Source organism: Abramis brama, assembly GCF_963993115.1.
Source record: "Abramis brama genome assembly, chromosome: 2".
Taxonomy (NCBI): Eukaryota; Metazoa; Chordata; class Actinopteri; order Cypriniformes; family Leuciscidae; genus Abramis; species Abramis brama.
The window spans coordinates 6154896-6178420 of NC_139964.1; the positions used below are offsets into that span (position 1 = coordinate 6154896).

At 35.3% G+C, this 23525-nt stretch overlaps 3 protein-coding genes across 3 annotated transcripts in view; 1 reads left to right on the forward strand and 2 right to left on the reverse strand.

Moving 5' to 3' along the window:
- The window catches only part of LOC311077578 (B-cell receptor CD22-like), a gene marked incomplete at its 5' end in the record, with an annotated part of 296388 nt that overhangs the window by 92271 nt on the left and 180592 nt on the right, over positions 1-23525 (forward strand). The window lies entirely within an intron of this gene.
- Positions 1-23525, reverse strand: part of LOC311072439 (uncharacterized protein) — a 96672-nt gene that overhangs the window by 9276 nt on the left and 63871 nt on the right. The window lies entirely within an intron of this gene.
- LOC311069303 (glutathione hydrolase 1 proenzyme-like) overlaps positions 929-23525 on the reverse strand; it is a 42315-nt gene continuing 19718 nt past the window's right edge. The window contains exons 5-17 of the mRNA XM_084092359.1: positions 22922-23077; positions 22675-22805; positions 22136-22225; positions 21739-21928; positions 17481-17653; positions 16451-16600; positions 14403-14533; positions 13573-13769; positions 12071-12090; positions 4822-4983; positions 4584-4711; positions 1539-1646; positions 929-1286 (exon numbers count right to left, since the gene is read on the reverse strand). Of these exons, the coding sequence (XP_083948485.1) occupies positions 1143-1286; positions 1539-1646; positions 4584-4711; positions 4822-4983; positions 12071-12090; positions 13573-13769; positions 14403-14533; positions 16451-16600; positions 17481-17653; positions 21739-21928; positions 22136-22225; positions 22675-22805; positions 22922-23077 (1780 nt within the window). The 3' untranslated portion in view covers positions 929-1142. The remainder of the gene's footprint in view (positions 1287-1538; positions 1647-4583; positions 4712-4821; positions 4984-12070; positions 12091-13572; positions 13770-14402; positions 14534-16450; positions 16601-17480; positions 17654-21738; positions 21929-22135; positions 22226-22674; positions 22806-22921; positions 23078-23525) is intronic.

Here is a 23525-nt window from a genome sequence, read left to right on the forward strand (position 1 = left end):
TTCCCTTAAAATCTGCTGTTAGAAATCACTCCTGCTGTTTTATTCTTTCTGAAAAGAGCTGGCGACACCTAGAGGCACTGTTGGGTAAAAGCTGCAATGTTTCTATCACTGACTGTTTTAAATCTGTCAAATTTTTACACAGAAAGCTATCAGAAAGCTAATATAAAACTATGTAAATGGCGCTCTGTGGCATGGCAGAATTTTGAAAAAGGGCCTGAGCCGTTGCTGGGCACCGCGGACAGACGACGAATGGCGCCGCCGGTGTGTGTACACTCATAGAGAATAATGTGTTCAAATTTTAAAAGACATGGCAGTGTGTGACCCCTTTAAGTTGTAATGTGGACTCATGTATTTTCTGTAAAGATGCATTGAAACAATGTGTACCGGTATTGTGATTGTGAAAAGCGTTATACAAATAAATGTGAATTGAATTATTATGAACTTACACTGATTTAAACTCAAAATGACTAATGATAAGTTTCCTTTATGTTCATGAGTTTTGGACAAACACAAACTGTCTGTGAGTTGCTTGCAATTACAAAAGGAAATTACATTGAAATAAACATGAGTTTTAATTTAATGCATCCTGAGAGTGTTTATTTGGTCCAGAAACAGTATAAATTATATCTAAATGAGACCATAAATGATGTTGAAAATATGTCCTCAATGGCCACATCTGAACTAGTTTTAACCTTGTATGAAGGTTCCAAGAACGTCTAGATATCGGACGTGCAGAACACGTCAAAAAAAGACGTCATGAAAACTTTCATTCTGGCTCCTGAGTGGACGTCATTTCAACATCCGACTTTTGTGACAAAGAAGTTGAAAAGACGTCTTTTGATTAGTGGGATATACTGAGTAGCAGATTTCAAAATGCTAATGATAGCAGTAGATAAACTAAAATAAATAAAAAATGTACAAGCTGGAATACTAAGAATATTTGCAGTATTTTAATAAGCTGTGTGATATCATAATGCAGGATGGCTGAAACAATGTCTTTTTGCACGTTCCCTGCTCAAGATTTATTGGCACCCATAAAACACCCCAACAAACAAGTCTGGATCTGTCACTAGACTAACAGTTTTACTTTTGCTGGATCAAACACACATTTGACAACATCAGCATGAGCACAGGAGCAGTTCTCAGTATCCAGCAGGATAACCCCAATTCCTCTCGTCAGATTCAGCACAGAGTTTGTTCCCCTCTCGGACAACCGCCTGGACCGCTGTTAATTCAGTATTTACACAGATTTCATGTTTCTTCTCCTTCAAACCTTTAATTACCCCCTGAATTCATAAACACAGAGAGAACATTTTAATATTTCTCACTTTGTGAATCTATTTTACATGTATGCATTTAACAGATCTATTTACCAAAAGCAACTTCCATTGCAAGGTACACATTTACATTCTTATCAGTTCTTGCTTTCCTTGGGAATCAAACCCATGACCTTGGTGTTGCAAGCGCCAACGCTCTACTGTTTGAGCTACAGGAAAGCTGTATTTAGATGACAAACTTTTGTTGTGTAAGAATCCTACCATATCAAAATAATCGTCTACATTTGTCTCTTTCGTCTGGGTCTGAACTCTGGGGTCTTTAACAGCTTTCTTCAGGTCATAATCAAAGAATAGATAGTTTAGGATCACCTGAGATGAGAGAGACAGAACAGAGAGAAAAGTGTTTTTAGATAAAAGACAAATACATTTAAAAATCACACAAACTATTAGTGGCAAGTTAATGCAAAGTCTGCAGCGGGAGAACGAGTGCGGAGACGAACGGGAACAAGAAAGTCAAGTGCATGACGTGTCTCTAATGCCTGGCTCACACTACAGGAGATTTAGGCCGATTTATCCCCGATTTTCCCCTCCCGAGAATCTGAGAAAAAATCTTGTTGCTGACCTCGATCGGTTCCGATGTGCAGCGCAGATTATCTGGTAATGTGAGGCATTCACAGATCGAATCTTGCAGCTCCCGATCTGCTCTCACACAAATCGGGTTTGATCACATCAAACATGTTTGATATTTAGGATTTTAAATTGAGTAAGACTGAGATTACGTCAGTACTGTCAAAATAGCCAAGAAACAAGTAGGGCTGTCGTGGTAAAGGAATTTCCCTTGAGGTAATTTTGAATGACTCAACAGCACGATATGCGTTTTTATCTCCATTTATTCACAGCAAACTCCCCAGTGTTAAATTAACACTCCTCAGTGTACATATAGGTCCAACTACAGAGTGTTAAAATGAACACTGAAGCAGTGTTGAAGTTAATGAGATAATCAAGTGATTAATTAAATGATGATTGGCCATTAGTGGTGACACCTGATGTTAATAAGCAGAATCATTGACGGAAAGAGAAACAACAAGAACATAAAAAAGAGAAACACAAGAACTACAACTGACTTCAAGCCTTTACACATTATTGCATTTAATATTACCAGTTGGCCTTTATTTCTGTCAGAAGTTTAGACGGTAATGTTTTATGTAATGTTTCGTTTCGTGTCACCATTATGGTGGTCAGTGTTTGCTTTAGTTGGGCTCTTGACCCTTTACTTTTTAACATTAGTTTTTCTCTGGCTGTTCCAACTCTGTGTTTATAAAGCACATTTGTTGTGATAAAAGAAATTACGATCTGGGCTGTGTCTCCTGAAAGCATCACAAGCCTAATTTGATCGTATAGAACATTTGTTGCAATTGCATCCTCATTTTCAAATCGTTTAAGATGCTTTTTGGGAAACGAAGCCCAGGTCATGATGGTTATGTTCTGATTATGGAATTACAATCTTGTAATGGCCTGATTCACCAAAACTAACTATTAACTAACTTTACAAATGTTTTATTCATATGCATTACAGTAGCTAATTCTAGCAGTGCTTTAAAAAATCTGAAGGTTTTAAAATCACACACAGACATCAAGAATCTACATATGAATCTCAACAATGGTGACAATCACACAAATGCTTCATGTTGCAGTGCATGATGGGAGCCACCAATCAGAACGCATTCATGGTTCACATCATGCATTGCATCATGAATAAATTATGCAGCTGAATTGTCCTGTAATTTTCATTGTTTTTCCTCTTTGCTTTTATTTTGCCATTGTTTTATTATGCCTTTAGTTTTGTGATGTTCAGAGTTGATCTGTTTGTCACTAGTTTGTTTATTGTCACCATTGTTGAGATTCATATGCTGATTCTTGATGTCTGTGTGTTTAAAAACAATAACTTACGTGCACAAAATATGTTCAATGATTCATATTGCTATTGGATCTCCAACTGTAAAATCTCAGGGCAACAAATCACCAATACTACAATTCAACATCAAGCATATAGTCAAATATTTAGACTCTGAACGACATCAGTGAATCAGGACAATGTCATTATCACAGCATATTGTAACCAGGTTTTCTCTTGCGGTATCAAATATGCTTTATAAACACATTGTTGAAATAGTCAAAGAAAAACTAACTATTAAACAAGAAAAGGGTCAAGAGCCCAACTAAAGCAAACACTGACCACCATAATGGTGACTTGAAACGAAATATTCCATAAAACATTACTGTCTAAACTTCTGTTTAATCTCAAGAACTTTTGTAGATGTATGACAGAAATAAAGTCAAACTGGTAAAATAATAAGTGCAATAATGTGTAATGGCTCGAAGTCAGTAGTTCTTGTGTTTCTCTTTTTTCTGTTCTTCTTGTTTCTCTTTCCTTCAATGATTCTGCTTATTAACATCAGGTGTCACCACTAATGGCCAATCATCACTTAATTAATCACTTAATTATCTCATTAACTTCAACACTGCTTCAGTGTTAATTTTTAACACCCTGTTGTTGGACCTATATGTACACCGAGGAGTGTTAATTTAACACTGGGGATTTTGCTGTGTTTCTTGCTAATAAGTGTTACGCTGTGGTCAGCTGGCACAAAGACGAGTACATGTTCAGTAATGAAACCGAAACTAAAAAGTCTGTTAAAACGAAGCGGAGTGAAATGAAGATACAATGTCAAAATAAGGGTCGGGTCCACATAATATAATAAACACAACATAAACCTGACAATGAGCTTGTTAGGCCATTGTTATATAACAGTTAGTTCCTTGAATCTCACTTTACGAGAGGTTTTCTGCTGATATTTCACCAGGCATTGAAAGTCTCTGCGCATTCTAGACAGGCTCTCACTCAGTCATTAAACTGTTCATTCAACGGAAATGTAAAAATGCGGATGCATTCAAAGATAGATGTAATGAAACAAGCTGTTAATTATTTTAATATTTAATTTAAACTTTGAGCTCCACTTTACAAGGCTCAGCTGAGCAGCAATGCTGAAGCTGATGCGTCACTTCATGATCAATGCCATTGATTCATTGTATTGAACAGCGCTGAGTCTGACGCCATTCATTAGACATATCCTTAAAAGGATGATTTTTGAAAGTTTTCGCTTTCCTTGGTCACGGCTACCTTTTTACAAATTATTGTGTTTACATGCTTTTCCGCTTCAGATCTGCTGTGTGAGATCACGTGAGGCGTTATGTTAAATTGAGCAAAGCTTTAATTGTTCAGCGCTCGACAGTGTATTTTGTTACCTGAGCAGTTGCAGTGGTGATATTTGTCCCACCTGAACCTCCAACCACCATTCTGACTTTCTCCTCATTTTGACTTCTGTTTTTGTCCAATATTATTGTGGGACACATTGATGAAGGTGGCCATTTACCTTGTCAAAACAAATAGTTATATATCTTACATGTGAACTTTTATATTTGTTTAGGTGGTTTTACTTGTTCTTAACACTCATTTAAACTCAAGGCATGCCATTTTCTTTACCTGGTTCAATTACGTATTTTTTCCCCTTAGGATCGATGAAATCCCTCATTTGGTCATTAAATATAATGCCTGTTGAGGGTGATATCAGAATCAGAATCAGAATCAGAAAGAGCTTTATTGCCAAGTATGCTTGCGCATACGAGGAATTTGTCTTGGTGACAGCTTCCAGTACACATACAATATAAAGTGACAAGACAAGTGACAAGTAACATAGGTATAAATAAAAAATAGAAAAAATAAAAATAAAATAAAAATAAAAGATTATAAATTATAAATATATATAAAGTTATAAGGTGCTATAATGAAATGTCTGAGGGAAGTATTGCACATGTTTGTTCCACAGTAGGGGAACATTAAGTGTTCATGAGGTAGATGGCCTGGGGAAAGAAACTTTTCCTCCAGAGCCAAACCTGTGAGAACTGAATATCACTCCAGAGCCAAACCTGTGAGAACACAAAACAAGATCCAGACAACAAGAATGAAAAGAACAGCAAAGCAACAGTGCTTCATAAACTACACTGTTAGACCTTAGCAGGCTTATGTGTTGCCAGTAATTTACTGTTAACTGTACAGTTCTTTACTATAATCTAATCTACAGTATGTTACTGTAAAAATACCATGCACTAAAATAAAATTTGAGTTAACTGATTTCACTTGCAGAAACCGACTGCCTTAAACTGACCAACTGTCATTTAAATTGATTAACTAATATTTATAATGCACTAACTATGTGAGCAAAGTATTACTGTTTACTTATTTTATTTGAGACCGCTAAAAATATATTAAAAAAGAGATTTCTTATTCAGAGTTTAATCCAGCATCAAAAATGTTACTTTACCACCACTGTGAAACTACCACAACCAATTATAATGATGCTCACGCACACAAAAACTGAGTTACACTGCTTTATAGAAACACAGGGATATCAGCACATGAATCTCAACAATGGTGGCAAAAAAAAAAGAATGTTCAAAATGTTTTAATGCAGTAGATGACAACTGATTACAGAAACATTGCTGCACTGTAAAAAAATTACTGTAGAATTTACAGCAACTTACTGGCAATTTTGGTTGCCAGTAAGCCTGTAAATTTTACAAGAGTACTGTAAAACATCAACTACAATTTAACAGTAAAAATACAGCACTAACAAATTGCTGTAAAATTTACAGCAACTTACTGGCAATTTTGGTTGCCAGTAAGCCTGTAAATTTTACAAGATTACTGTAAATCATAAACTACAATTATGTAAAATTATACAGCACACCTGTAAAAGCAGCAAAACAAGAGCGGCTGTGAATTTACAGTTATTTAATGTAAGCTTTACAGTATGTTACTGTTATTAATAATATACTGAATTAAAACCTGAGATAACTCACTTCATTTGAGGAAATTGGTCAATTGCCATTAAATATTTATACTGTGAGATTATTTCATTTAAATCCGAAAAAGACGTCATCAATGCATCAACAACTACACTCACTGCCTTTAAATAAAGCAACATGCAGCATAACATCAGGGTTTCTCTGCTCATCCTGGACTGAAGCTCAGGCTCTACTCTTCAGCACAATGGTGACACACAAAACTCAACAGAAACCCTTTATATCCCAACAGATCATTAAACACTAACTGGTGTTAGTATATGCTCCACTATAGCATTATGTGCAAAAACACATAAAATCACACAAAGCAAATCACAGAATTGTACTTTTTTATTTAGTAAATATGACTATATAAATATAAATGTGAGATTTTACTGTAAACAACTGACTTAAGCCGCTTTAGATGAAATCAACTGAAGAGAAAAGAAGACATTATCTCTGAAGATTTCAGCAGAGGAGGATTAAACAACTCCACAAACAGCATTACCAGCTTCACTTATTACTAACCAGAATGACTTTATTACTGTCATAATCAGAAGGTCTTTTTGAGAATTAACGGAGGTTTAGATGTTGGTTTTTTTTTATTGTTACCATGATGGTGATGAGTGTTGGCTTTAGCTGGGCTCTTGCCTTTGACAGTTCAACAATAGTATTTCTCTGGCTGCTTTACCTGTGTGTTTATAAGGCACAACAGTTATAGCAAAAAAGCTGAGAGAAAGTGACTTGGTGTCTATAGCTCTGTATTGATGATGTCATCAATAGAGCTTACAAGGCAAGACCCTCGTTTTATTTACATGGTAATCTTTTTTCAAGCAATCATGTGGTTTATTTCATATGACTGATTATTAAGCAAACACATATGATATTCCACGGCATTGTTATAATTTGAACAGTTTAAAAATTAATATGCTTAGAAAGTTTTAAAAAGCCATGTTATTTTCTCGCACACAGACATCATCAATCGGCGTATGAATCTCAACAATGGTGACATTCAAATGAAAAGCTTCATGTTGCAATGTATGCTGGGTACCACCATAGTACATAATTCCCAGAATGCATTGCTGCATGCATAAATTATGTAGCTGAATTGTATTATTTTATTTTATTTTTACCATGTGCTTTTATTGTTGTTGTTGTTTTTGATGTGACTTTTTGGTAGCTTGATTTGTGATGTTCAGAACATATCTGTTTATCTGAATATTTTGTCTGTCACCATTGTTGAGGTTCATATGCTGATTCTTGATATATGTGTGTGTTCCTGTAAATAAATTTTTTTTTGTGATTTGTAAATATATAAAACACAAATTATCTGATCTCATGACATCATGCTGTAGTATCGTATGACTATTACAATCAATTTTTTAATAATTAGAGAATAGATTCTGGTCAACATCAGCATATCATCCACTAGACATTAATACACCATCATCAATACAGAACCATCAACACAACAGTATATTATTCTTTGGCTTTTTTGCCATAACAAGTTTGTCTTATAAAGACATGGTTACAGCAGCTCAAGAAAAACAATTGTTAAAGAAATAAAGAGTCAAGAGGCCAACTAAAGAAAGCACTAATCACGATCATGGTAACTTCAAATGAAATATTGTCAATACATCATCAACATCTAAACCTCAGTTATTTCGCATTAAGTATGATTATGATTATCACTCCTCAGTTGATTTCATCTAAAGCTGTGGCTTAAGTCAGTTGTTTACAGTAAAATCTCACAGTCAAATTTACTAAACAAAAAGTACAATTTTGTGATTTGCTTTGTGTGATTTTATGTGTTTTTGCACATAATGCTATAGTGGAGCATATACTAACACTAGTTAGTGTTTAATGATCTGTTGGGATTTAAAGGGTTTCTGTTGAGTTTTGTGTGTCACCATTGTGCTGAAGAGTAGAGCCTGAGCTTCAGTCCAGCATGGAGTAGTATGAAGCTGCAGACTTGGAGCCTGCATCTACAGTCCCGCACCCAGAGTCCCGCATTCTCAGACCCCTTGTTTTTCGAGACAGCGCCTCCTATCAAATTGGATCGGATAAACATTTGAAGAACTTAAGCCGAAACGTGAGTATCGTCAATTTTATTTAGCGAATCATACTCATTCGATTTCTTTTTTAATCAAACTACTTTATAGCTCATCGATACACCAACATATGAATAGTCCATTTAATATTTAGTTTGTAACAAAATTTGAGCCGTTAATGTAGGCTATGTTTTTTCGCCGAAAATATTTTGATAGCTAACGTTAGCCTTTAACCTTGGACTTTTTGTAGACAAGCCATTGTAAAAATTTGATTAAAATTAGTTGATATAAAGTAGACCAATTAAATACATTAAGTGTGTTAATATTAATTATTTTACTTTATATAATTTATGTAGACTACTTAAATTAGTTTTTATTAAACGTAAGTATTAAAATTAATCAATATTAATTTAACTGTGATATGAAGTTGTTGCCAGCCATTTACAACTCATACAATTGCCTAATAATCAAATTTACTATGCCTTCACTATGTATTAACCAGTCTATATTAACATGTGAGCTAGAATGTGTCATTTGGCCTTTTGTTTGGGTTCCTTCTTTTAATTTGTACTGACTGAAATGTTTTATATATTAATTAATTTATTTATATGGACAGGCCATCATTCATGGCCTATATGAGATGCAGGCATTATCCTGGCAGGAGGCTGAGGAGGTGTTCCTCTGTGGCCGTATTCACTCTAGGTATGCTTTAGGGGTGGGCAAAAAAATCGATTCACATATGAATCGCGATTCAAACTTTACCGATTCAAAATCGATTCATAGAATCCCAAAAATCGATTCTTTTTTTTCCTTTTCTTTTTTTGAAATATATATTTTTCAGTATTGTCATGAAATGAGTTTAGCTTGCCATTCCCATAGATGGCGCTGCATCGAATTCACACTTACGCCTGCACACTCTTTTCATAGCCAAAAGAAGAATTGCAGCAGAACCGGAGCAGAAGGAAGGCTGGCTGGCTGTGTGGTGGCGATTGAGGCTTATCATATGTCACCTAGCAGCAGCAGCGCCGCGTCAGACACGCTTCTGGTGTGCAAAGACATGGAAAACGCCACGCAGCTGACACGCAACAGAAACGCCACGCTCACGCCACGCAGCCAGTGTGTCACCGGCCTAGAGCTTGCACACAGCCTGCGTGACACGCGCGTCTCAGGTGTGGCCCGAGTCGTGCGGGAAACGCGTGCATGCTAGAAATAGAACCGACGCCTATTTTTCTCGCGACACGCAAGCGTGTTGGAAGCGTTTCCAGGCAAAATAGAATGTTTATATGTAATTTTGACACGAATATTCATATTAATAAATGACATTTTGATGTTTGAAAGTCTAGGTTTTGACATAAATGCAGATATAATGTAGGCTTATTGTATTTTTTTAATCGATTTTCAAAAATTGCACCTGTCAATACAGAACGAAATATTCTGTAGCCTTTGTTTGATCTGACTACAGCACTTTAAAGCTAAATGTAAAAAATAAATAAATAATGTATTTAAGTTTTAATTTAAACTTGAATTAAATGTATTTGAAAGCTGGCCGAAGCTTGGCACTTTGCGCTGTTTAGTTGCAAAAGTTTTTATGAAGACAAAGTAATATCAAACTTCATTTAATTTGTTATTTCTTTTATTTTAAATTGTATGTCTACTGCAATCAAAAGTCAACTACATTTACATACTGTGAATCGTTTTTTTGAATCGAGAATCGATTTTGAATCGAATCTTGAGACTAAAAATCGGTATCGAATCGAATCGTGAAATTTTCTGAATCGTGCACCCCTAGTATGCTTGTAATTTGCATTTGCAAAAAAATATATTATTTATTATTACACAATATTTTTGACAATGGCATTCATCTTTTATTTTAGTGAAGTCGAGGAATTTGACAGTGATTGCAAAAAAAGGAAAAAAGAAGGAGCATTCGCCCACCAGAAAGTAATTATTATGCATTTACATTACATTTTACATTTATTAATTTAGCAGACGCTTTTATCCAAAGCGACTTATAAATGAGGAGTTTTTTTTTAATGCAATTAAAGACGAAAAGTAAAGTCACTAACACAAGTCTTTCTTCCTTTTTTCTTTGCTTTGTCCTGTTTACAGCAAGATGATGTTTAGGTGATCGTTAAATAAAGTACAATTGTTTATTATTGGTGTTTTGTCTATTCTTATTTGAGTTTTGCTTTGCATTCAAAATATCAAAAATGTTAGCAATGTTAGGTTTTGTAATGTTAGCAAGGTATAATGTTAATTAGACCATTATAGGTTGAACTGAAAGAAAAATTCGAATTTGAATTTTAAAAAAAACATTGTAGCAATATAATATCACATAATATTTTTCAGAAGATACTTCAATCTGTAATTGTATCACTTCCATCAGTAATTTTCTTTCAATTTCACCCACGCTCAAAAAATAACTAAGGGGTAATTTGTTAGTCAGAGAACACAATGAGTTTTTTTGGCACATGCATTAAGCAGGGAACGCAAATATTTATTTGGATAACTTTAAATAAAACGAGACCGTAATATAATATTGCATCCTATTGTTTTCAATGGCATTTGGATTAGGGTGTTATACGATCTTTGGAACAGCAGGAGGCGCTGTCTCGAAAAACGAGGGGTCTGAGAATGCGGGACTCTGGGTGCGGGACTGTAGATGCAGGCTCCAAGTCTGCAGCTTCATAATGTTGCCAGGATGAGCAGAGAAACCCTGATGTTATGCTGCATGTTGCTTTATTTAAAGGCAGTGAGTGTAGTTGTTGATGCATTGATGACGTCTTTTTCTTAATGGATTCAAATGAAATAATCTCACAGTATAAATATTTAATGGCAATTGACCAATTTCCTCAAATGAAGTGAGTTATCTCAGGTTTTAATTCAGTATATTATTAATAACAGTAACATAATGTAAAGCTTACATTAAATAACTGTAAATTCACAGCCACTCTTGTTTTGCTGCTTTTACAGGTGTGCTGTATAATTTTACAGTATACTTGTAAAATTTACAGGCTTACTGGCAACCAAAATTGCCAGTAAGTTGCTGTAAATTTTACAGCAATTTGTTAGTGCTGTATTTTTACTGTTAAATTGTAGTTGATGTTTTACAGTACTCTTGTAAAATTTACAGGCTTACTGGCAACCAAAATTGCCAGTAAGTTGCTGTAAATTCTACAGTAAATTTTTTACAGTGTGGATCTCATGCTGTATTCTCAGATATAGGATTAATAAATATTAAATAACTATAAATTCAAAGCTTAGACACAGGATGAGATCAGAAAAGCAGACATGTCCAGAATGATTATGGCATCATCTCAACAGCCACAAACATCTGATTAATTAAAATGGCTTTTTCTTGCCATAACAACTGGGTTTTATAAACTCACAGTTACAGCAGCATAAACTGCATAAAATATAAGCAATAATGGTGACTACAAACTTTATTATATTCAATAAAATATCAACAACTACATATCTGTTCATTCTCAACATGAACTTTTGTACATGTATGAAAGAAATAATGTTAAACTGGTTTGTAATCTGGTTTCACACTCAGTGTTGCTGGATGTCAGTTGTAGTTCATGTGTTTCTCTTTTTTCTGTTCTTGTTTCTCTGTCCTTCAGTGATTCTGCTTATCAGGTGTTCATCAGTGTCTCAATTCACTCACTTCTTTTCATTCACTCTGTCAAGGGGACTATATTAGTGAACTAATGTAGGGAATAATGAATGAGGGTATAGGGTGTGATTGGGAAAACAGCCTCTGAGTGTCGACTTCACCATTGAAAGTATAGTTAAATTCAGTTTGTGGAGTGACAGACTTAAAGTTTTCTTGCTTACCGAAAATAAGAATTGGAGCACTGCATGAACATAGACATAGATATAAAACATAAAAATGTAAATTTAGCTCATGCAGTAACCCCTATAAAGGTGCATGAGGCATTTGTTTCCTCTAGGCTATGAAGACTCTGAAAATATCAAACATGAAGAACGTTGCCCGAGAGTGAATGACTGACAGCTTTCAACATGTTAGCCAGTTGGCAGGGAGTTCAGTCGTTGGTCTTATTAATGTTTCGTAATACAGCACACTCACTCCCATTCCATCTGATTAGCCAGTTACTATGCAAATTAGACTACTAAACAAAAGGCTAAAAACTAGTCTAGTGGGAAGTCTGCATAAAGCACTAGTGTTATGGATGTAAATATCGTTAGAGGTGTAATGTTGTCAGTGTAGTGGAGGAGTGCTCAATAACTGAATCTGCACAGCAAAAACTCCAGTGTTAAATAAACTTTTTATGTGACACCACACCCAATAGTGCTTAAGTGTTAAAACATGAGTGTTAAATGAACACTGAAGCAGTTTTTAAGTTAATGAGATAATTAAGTGATTAATTGAGTGATGATTGAGCATTATTGAAGATATCTGATGTTAACAAGCAGAATCACTGAAGGAGAAAATCATTTTTTGGTGTCACAATTGACCATTATGGTGATCAGTGTTTGCTTTAGTTGGGCTAATTACCCTTAAATTATTAGATGTTGTTTGGCTGCTGTAACTTAGATATAACTGCCAGATGAACAAGGCAAAAAGGTGATCTAATGGTGTTGGCTGTGTTTTGATATAATCATCATTTGACCTGAATCATCGAGCACACATAGAGCCTAATTTCTGCGTGAGAATTATATTGTTGATTACAGCGTTGATTGCTGTGATTTCTACAGCATAAGATCCAGCTTTTACAAAATAATGCAAAGGATTTCTTAAAAATTGTTGTGAAAGAAAAAAAGAATTGTAAAAAATGTATGTAAAATGTAATATATGTCTAATATATACAGTATTATATATATATATATATATATATATATATATATATTCTAAGTTTTTGTATCTGAACATCTTTTAAGAAATCCTCTGGATTACATTAAAAATGCTAAAAATAAAATAGTATGCTGTACAAGGACAGTGCTGCTATAATCAATAAAATATACCTAACTTTAGACCTAAGGATTAGACTCTAAATGAGTTCAGTGACCAACAAAAACACAACAACATCAGATCACCTTTTCTCTTTGTTCACGAGCGTACTATATAAGCAGCAGACACCACGTCATCCCATTGACAAATTCTTCTGGTTTGAGCCTCCTCCAGGGACAGCAAGCTAAGTTAGTTTACTATTAACCTTTGAATGGCCAGGTGAACTGGTGAAGCACTCTTTTGTTGAGTGAGGAGCCAAATAAAATCCAAGGAGAGTTAATTTAACACTGGAGTTTTTGCTGTGTGGGTTAGATCAAGACCAAGATTAAGAAACCTTGATCTCTTTGTCTCTTAATATTTCTCTTACTCGTTATTGATGCTGCTGGTGACTGCCACTGCACTCCCATCTTCTGCGATAATAGACAGGTGAGATGTGCCATGGTCATCCGGCACTGTATCAATGTTCTCCTGATCATCATCATCATAGCTGGTTTGTTTGATGTCATCTTTAATCTTACTCCTGATGCGGTCCGCAAAGCTGTCTGAGGTCATATTTTTGACCAACTGTGAAACAAAATTGACAAAACACATAAATATAGAAAACAGGCAAAAGCTTTGATACAATGACGTCTGCTATAATCACAACATGATCGATCACGATGAATCAGTCGCATCAGTTTGATGTCACTAACTGCAGGTGTTTTCAGATCTTGTGTGTGTCATGTCACTGCTTACATCACATTTGGTTCATATGAACATTATCAGTGAATAAACACGTGATTTTCAATCTGCTTCTCACACAAAGCTATTGAATGGATTTAACATTTGGAAAAGTCATATGGAGCTTTTATATGGTACATTTTTCAAGTATATTTTTGGTCTTTTATTCCTTTATTAAACAGGACAGTGGAGATGAGATGGGAAACAATTGGGGAGAGTGAGTGGCTATTTTTGTTTTCTACGGTATATTACTGTTTTAATGGAAAATAGTATGATATTGTCAGAATTTGGCCTTTTTTTACAGCAAGGGTTAACAGTGTACGTATTTGATGTGCTTGGAGCTTGAAATGGTCACACTGAACTGCTATAGTATGGAGGGAAAAGTTTCCCCATCTTGTCTCTTTGGGGTCCCAGAACTGTTCTTTTTTTGTTGAATTATCTCTTTAAAACCATAAGAATCCATAAAGTTGAACTCACCTCAGTGATGTTTTCAGTACGTCCCAGTTTTCTCTTTTGGACATCAGCGAAGCGGAACGCCTCTATCATACGGTGATACATCAAAGTCTTTTTCTCTACAGTGGACACATTGCTGCTTGAGATGTCGTAACCTGCAATTACAGGGTTTGTTTCAACTGCTTACAATCAAAATCATTATCTGTCACACAATTTCTGAAACCTGACACTCAAACACCAGAACCACACACCAAATCTGCAAAAGCACACTAATTCTAGGCCTTCGACTCAGTTTTCAAATTCATAAAACACTTTTTGCAAACCACAACACTTCTCTATATGTAACACACAAAAATCTAACAAGAAGTCTCTTGTTTTGCTTTTTAAACACAACCTATCAAAACGCCACAGTAATTCATCAGAGCCTCACACACACACTCACACTCCTCACATGTGCAAACACTCATCGCTTCACTCACAGCAAAAACTCCAGTGTTAAATGAACTCTCCTGGGAGTTTATATGGCTCCAGACTCAAGAGTGTCAAAGTGTTGAAATATGAGTGTTAAATTAACACTCAAGAGTGTTAAAATGTTGAAATATGAGTGTTAAATTAACACTCAAGAATGTTAAAATGTTGAAATATGAGTGTTAAATTAACACTCAAGAGTGTTAAAGCGTTAAAATATGAGCCTGTGAAATTTTTAGCCTGTTCAATGAAATGCAAATGATCAAATCAAAGAAAAAAAATATATATACATTTTTTTTTTTTAGGCACACACACACATCAAGATTTTGCGTATGAATCTCAGCAATGGTGACGAACAGATCACCTCTGATCATAAGCTCATTATTTATTCATGCAGCAATGCATGATGGGAGCCATGAATGAGTTTTGATTGGTGGAACCCAGAATGCACTGCAACATGCTTTATTATTGTCACCATTGTTGAGAATCACAGGCTGATTATTGATGTCTGTTTTTTGTATAAGAGAAACTTTTAGAAATTATTTGGATTACATTGTAAAAGTCACAAATATTCTGCCGTACAAGGCCAGTGCTGCTATAATTAATAAAGTTAATCTAACTAAACTGGACTCTATATGAGGTTCAGTGATTCAGGTCAAATGATTGTGAAATAATGATTATGTTAAAACACAACTAACACCATCAGATCACCTTTTCTCTTTGTTCATCTGGCTGTTATAACTCATGTACAGCAGCCAAACGAAACTTAAAGTTAATAATTTAAGGTCAAGAGCCCAAGTAAAACACACACTGATCTCCACAATGGTGACTTTAATTATGGTTTTCTCCTTCAGTGATTCTGCTTGTTAACATCAGGTGTCTTCAATGTTGGCAATAAAAGATATTTTGTAAATTTTACTCATTTTAAATGGTTAACTTTTAAGGAATTAATTTGATTAATTATTACTCAATTCTAATTTGTTAAATTTAATTAATAATATTGCTTGTAATCTGTTGCCTCAATTTTATTGATTAGATATCAATAAAATCAATGTATTATTTTTTACAGTGATATGACAGAAATAAAGCCTGGTTAGTAATAAGTGAAGCTGGTAATGCTGTTTGTGGAACCCAATTTTCATTTTCAACCAAAATGTGACGTCTGAGCGATGTTGGAGTCTATGTCTAATAACATTTCTAGCTGGGGTGACTCACATTGTGGCCATAATATGAGCACACAGTGAGTGCGCTGTGCGGTTACACTTTTAGCTCACTGTGAACTCAGATTGTGATCATATGGAGAGATCGAGATCAAGTTGTTGACTGGGTGAACAAAGTAATAACAAGGATGGGGACCATAAAACTGAAAAGTCGTATCACATTTGACACAAAAACAATCCAATCGAGCCACAAGTTCATCTGTCAGATATTCATTAACTGGCAGCAACTTTTATATCTGCGTGGAGAATGGAGCATTTGAGTCGTGCACATAACACAAAACTGAATTATGTGTGACTAACCTTATTAAGGACTGAAATATAGGACTGACAACCTTATTCTGGTGCTGTGTGAACGTTGTCACACACACACACACACACACTGACCTTTGAGTATGTTGAGTATCAGAGCGAGTACAGGTCCACCGAATGGAGCATCAGGAGCAAGAAATGTGTATTTCCCCACAGTAAAGTTTAATGCATACTCAGTCAGCACTGGCTTATAATCCCGTAGGTCCTTATGTGTTATATTGCCTCCTGTGTAATGAAAGATCACAGTTCTTTTCACACTGCAGGACTATCTGGGGTAACATTCAGTCACTGCTGTGTTCACACTGCACGATGGATCGGCGACAGGAGGTTTCACACTGCATGACTTTACACAAGATAGAATCGCAGACAACTTCTGCTTCTGGTCCGCAAACTACGTTTCAGAACCAAACACACGCGAGAAGTGATCAGGAAATAACGCAAGATCACGCGTGCGTCAGACAGGAGTTCTCGCGCGACACTGAAATTGTTATTAAAAATGATAGCCTGCAAGAAGTTTGTGATCCAAATTTTCTGTGCACTGATTTGCAGCGAAAAAGAGAAAAAGAAAAAAACAGATTATGCAGGAGGGAATGGTTGGGGAGACGAAGGGAGCAAGGATTGTGTTTCAGCAAAGAGAGATAAATCATTTTGCAATGTGTTGATGTTCAAGCAAATGGTTCTGCTTTGTCTCTGTTTGATATAATTGTAAATATATCTATTAAAACACTGATATTCTGGTCTATAACTCCTCCCCGAACTTCCCGCTGTCCTGTATCTTGCTCTCATTGGCTGCAGGTCATCGCCGATGTAGTTTTCAGTCAGAACACATTCATACAGCAGGATTTTGAATCGCCGACAGGTCCAGATATTTAGCTTGTCAAATATATCACGGGCATCAGCGACTCTCTCAGATTGCGTCTTTGATAATTCACACTGCGTGAAATTTTTTAGTGATCACTCGCGTGAACGAGCACTGATTTGCCTATGATTTCGGGCATTTGTCGAGGATCTCGCAAAACCTGTTGGCGAGTGAAAATCGTGCTTAAAATCGTGTAGTGTGAACTCGACAGTAGACGAATAAAGTCAAATTTAAGCATGAAATAACCTCTAGCCTTGATATCATCCACTATAGTCTGAGACAATGACCCATTATAAAAGACATCTGCTTTTCCTTCTGCTTCTGAGATCTTCTTATAGGTTTCAGCTAGTTTGGGAAGTCTTAGAGTGTCATTTTCCTTCAAGAGTGTTTTATTATCTGATTTATTGCAAAACACTTCACTGGAAAGAAGAAAAAGAAGAACAGAAGATCATTCGATAAATTAAAAGGCTAATGCTTTAGGGAACATGCTGTAAGTAGAGATAATATTATAATATAATATTATAATAATGTCAGATCTGCCTTGTAGTGTCACTTGTGGCTGTTGCAAGGAAGCACACAATGAATGAAAACACCAGGAAATAGTCTTAAATCAAACAATGAAAGCAAAAACACAGAAAAACAAACACTCAATACTGACAAGAAAGAACAAAGAAATCAACAAAACAGGGAGTACTTATATAACAGGGATGGGCAAATGCTGTCCTGGAGGGCCACAGTCCTGCAGAGTTTAGCTCCAACCCTGATACACTCTCCTGTCTGTAGCTTTCTAGTAATCCTGAAGACACTGATTAGCTGGTTCAGGTGTGTTTGATTAGGGTCCCAGATAGACAGCAACCATCAAAATAATGTTAATGTGTCAATGTTAACTGTACTGAATCAACATCTCTTTAAAATCTCCAGCAATTAATGTTTTTTTTGTTTTGTTTTTAATTTTCATCCATAAATCAATGGTGATGACATTGAGTCAATGTTACAATGTGATGTTGGTTCAACATAATGTTTGCACTCTCAGAAAATGAAACACAACAATTACAACTGACTTAAAGCCACACAGCCTGAAATCAACTGCAAATAAAAGACAATAAATCTCTAAAGATCTCAGCAGAAGTTTTTATTTTATTTTATTTTTTTAGAATTAACAGAGGTTTAGTAATTGATGTTTTAAAATGTTTGGTCACCATTGTTGTGACCAGTGTTTGCTTTAGTTGAATAGTTTGACTCTTGGCTTTTATGCGTGTTTCTGATCTTTGCAGCCGTGTTTACCAAAACATAATTTGTTGCAAAGAAAGCAAAAGACAAGGATAATCAGGTGAAAAAGTTTTCAGCATAATTAGAAATAGAATAGTTTACTAATTTTCCACCTCAATAAAAGTGGATATTGTTTTCTTGCAACAGATCAAATGTATTTTTGATCTTTAAGTACATATAATAGTTGGAATATTCTTTTTTTCTTCTTTTTTTTTTAGACACACAGACATCAAGAATCATCATATGAATCTCAACAATGGTGACATGCTTCATGCCAATGCATGCTGGTTTTATACTATGGTGGCTCCCAACATGCATTGCAGCATGAAGCATGTCACCATTGTTGAGATTCATATGCTGTCCAGATGTGTATCTAAAAATTTTTTTTCTTTTAATATTTAAAAAATATCCAAATTCAGAATGTCTGATCTGTGGTAAATAAGTATTGTTTGTGAATGTAACTTTATTAATGAATTACCACTTTTGGTCAGTGGTAAAATTAGTGGATTATGATGCTGAAAACTATTTCACCTGATTATCTTTGTTTATGGCTTTTTTTTTTTGCAAAAAAAAAATGTATTTCAGCACACACTGTTACAAAGACCACATTACAATTTGGGCAAGTTATGCATACATGACATACCCAAAATAAAAAGGTTGCTGCTCATAAGTCATTCTGAATAGACACATAACACACATATATTTAGAAAGCCAACCCTTGAGAGTTTACATTTCAAGACTCAAAATTAACCAGACTGTTAATAATATTGAGATATATAAGCTCAAACATAAAAACAAAACAACAAATATTAAGAATATATTTATTAAATGTATAAATTTTTATTAAATATTATGTGAATATAGTATAGCAACTTATAACCACAACTAAAGTGTAGCCACAACTGTGGTCATGCTTCATTTCAATTCTGAGGATGATATCTCTAAAATTATGCATTTTATGAAGCCTATTGTGAGACCATGTCAGGGGAGGATTTGGAGAAGTTTCAAAGGAAGGCTAACAAGATTCTCATCAAATATTTTATTGCCCTCTAAACACCTATTTACTGTCTCTGACTAATGTCTGGCGAGGAGAACTGGCCCATTCATATTCTATTCATTTAAATCGACCAAGCTTTCACACCTCTGCCGGTATGAGACTTAATCTTCATTATTCTTTTATCCTTATTCTTTTGTTTGAATTCAGCCATTATAGCCTTTCTTCTGGCATAATGCTTGGCCATTGACGCCTATGTAAATCCCACTACACATGAATAATCCACCTATTAACTTAAGTCTTGTTAGAAAACAAACAACAAAAAACTATTCTTGGAACTTTTAAATGCAAATTCTTTAAAAAATATATATATTATGGAATAGAAAGCTCCTGCAGCAGGTGCATTAGCACAACAAGTAGCCTCAAGCTACATGACACAATTTAATTGATCAATATTACACTTTTACGTAAAACTCACTTTAAAACATCATCGAGTATTTGTATCATATTCCGGTCGCGGTTTAAAATGGTTTCAAGTCGATTTTTTTTTTTTAAATATGTTATATTTAGCATTTTGTATGAAGCTATGGGCTAATGCTTACCTTTACCTCTATTCTTTATTCATATAAAAATACCCCAAATCGCACGAAAATAGCACACAAAACACATATACTTCAATCGTGCATTTATTAACTTCTTGTTTCGGTGCAGAAATGTCACTTTCGCTTTGTTTATCAAGGATGTCCAGAATCAGGAAGTGTTACACATGACGCTTTATGCAGAAGAGGTCACGTTGAACCACGTGAGATGATTGACGGCTGTACAGCGAATCATATTTCTCGAAGGTCAAATCTGACGCAAATCAGGAAGTGGAGACACACATCGAGCTCCGTTCGCTGTTTGAGCTCTTCAGATCGCATAATTCAGTGGAAAATGAATAGAAATTGTTATTCTGTATGACGAAATATTTTACTAACATGTGATAATTATCCATTATTTCTCCAAATATGCGCACCATTGAACTAATAGCCCTGTCGTATGCTGTTCATTATATGTATATGAACACAAATAAACCGGAGAAGACGAGAATGAATGTTGTGTGAGTGATGATTTCTATTCAAAATAACGATCGTAACAGATTAATTATTTTGCACTCCTGGCATAAGTTAAGAACTTAATGTCACTCCAAACCAGTTTAATCATAAACAGTGGCCAAATATCGAAGCTGGAGTCTTAAACCTTTATTATGATGCTGAGTTTGTCCAGATCAAGTAAGAGTGTGATGTTTTGATGAGTAATGAATTGTGAACAACAATAATCCGGGATCACCAGTGATCCCTGACAGGTAAGGGGCCCAAGAGTCAAACTGTCCAACTAAAGGAAACACTGATCGCCATAAGGGTGACCAAATAATTTCAAATCATCAACATCTAAACCTCTGTTAATTGCAAAAAGACCTTCTGCTGCGATCTTGAGAGATTTATTGTCTTTTATTTGCAGTTAATTTTAGGCTGTGTGGCTTTAAGTCAGTTATAATTGTTGTGTTTCATTTTTCTGAGAGTGCAAACATGATGTTGAACCAACATCACATTTAACATTGACTCAACATCATCACCATTGATTTATGGATGAAAATTAAAAACTAAAAAATACTAATTGCTGGAGATTTGAAAGAGTTGTTGTGCTTCATTTTCTGAGAGTGCAAACATGATGCTGAACCAACATCATATTGTAACATTGATTCAATACCATCACCATTGATTTTTGGATGAAATCTTAAAAAAAAAAAACTACATTAATTGTGGGAGCAAAAGTGATGTTGAGTCAAAAATGTACACATTAATATTGATTTAACATTATTTTGATGGTTGCTGTCTATCTGGGACTCTAATCAAACACACCTGAACCAGCTAATCAATGTCTTCAGGATCACTAGAAAGCTACAGACAGGAGCGTTTATCAGGGTTGGAGCTAAACTCTGCAGGACAGTGGCCCTCCAGGACAGCATTTGCCCATCCCTGTTATATCAGAACTAAACGAGGGAACTAATGAGTTAATTAATGAACAACAGGTGAACTGAATGACACTGACACAGACTAGAAACTATGTCAAGTGAAGAACAAACACAATGAAACAGAGCATTCTCCTGACAGTAGGATATTTGCCATTGAGAAAGTTTTTTTTTTGTTTTTTTTTTTGGAAAATTCGATTTACGGTTGTTCACAGTTGACTTATTCTTACCACAATGCTTTATCATTCAGAATTGTGTGACTAGTCTCCTTGATGGCATTAGCCAGGGCCTTGCCAATCCGAAAACTCTCATTTGCCAGCTTTATACTGGGCTCAAACAGCTCCTTCCATGGCAGTCTCCCGTGTCTTTCGTGTGCCATCTGATAACCACGCAGTTCTCCTGGCACAGCGATATACAACCCTGGCATGAGATTCATATAAAACAGACAAGTCAAGTCATTCAATGGCCAAATGAAAAAAAAAAAAAAAAAAAAAAAAAAAAAAAATTCAGAGACATACCTTAGCTGTTTCAATGTTTTAATGTGTGGACGAATGTGCTTATACTGAATCTGCTTTAAAACCGTAATGGAGGCTGAATTTGGAGATATGTAGATTTATGCTGGTTTACCTGGTTTTTCTTTCCCAGTGTCATTGCCAAACATGTTCTGTAAAGCATTCATTGGAGCAATTTCTCTGGCATTAATTGTCTCCACCGTTCCTGAAGGTAAAAGCATGAAACTTTGAATTTAACACAAAGATGTGGCCCAGTGGTCAAGAGGTTGCAGTGATTCGGCCAGATAGGACACTGAAGAATTTAAGAATCTAACTTGAGATCTTTAATACCAAGCTGTGGTTCAGCTTAAAAAGGGCAGTCAAATGTCATATACAGTATTGCAGGAAGCCACTTCTTTAATGATTCATTGTATCTGCTTGAATTGTATCAGCTGAATGGCAAATAACATCTGCATCACCTTAAGTTCGTTTAACTGAGGGCACTGTTTATCAGCTCAGCCCCAGACTCTCTTCAGATAGTGGACATTAGAAAACATTTAGTAGCTCAAGATGTGCTTTATAAAGATGAACATTCATAGGAGGTATGTTTTTTGTTTCTTGATATGTAGCCGTTGTGGGAGTTTGATTTAAGTCTCTCAAAGCCTATATCTGTACCTGTTGATGCATTGTATATGGTGAAAACCACTCCTCCTCCAATGCCCATGCTGTGGGGATTAACCACACTCAGACACAGCAGAGCAGCAATAGCAGCATCAACTACTGAACCGCCACGCTCCAACATGTCCCTGCAAACACAAAGAGCTCTGTGTAAAGTTAAGTGAACTTTATATTATTAATGCTGACTAGAGTTGTAAAATTTCTCCCAGAAACATAAATGTGTCTCTTTGTAATCGTTCTGTACCTCCCGATCGCAGAGCAATTCCCAGCATCTGTTGCCACTGCTGCTTTAGCATAGCAATTACCAGTGGATGTCTGAGTGGATCTCTTAGTGAGTGTCAGAGAGAGTGTCAGAATGAGCACCAGTAAAACCACTGCAATCACGATGGCAAACCAATATCTGAAAGTAAACCACCAGAGTACAGTTTGAGAAGTTTAATATTTATTCATTACACACACACACACAAAAAAAAAAAAAAAAAATGTTTTGTGGTATCATTTTCTATATTTTATAGGCTGAGATTGGCTTTTCTCTTACTTATATTATCAACTGGCATACCTGATCAAATCATGTCATGCAAATTATTCAATGACAATAGATTCTGTTATCATGGAATACACTATATCCTGAACCTCTACAACTCTGAGAACTGCTAGATTATCTTACACTTTACTATATTAAAAATCTGAACCTCTGCCACCACTGCTGCTGTACGATAATCATAACCATTGCAATAACAATTGTGAGCAATAGATAGTATGTTTAAGATATTTGATATTTATCATCTATTAATAATGAATTACCTTTTTTGGTCAGAAATTAGTGAATCATTTTAGTGAATCATTCT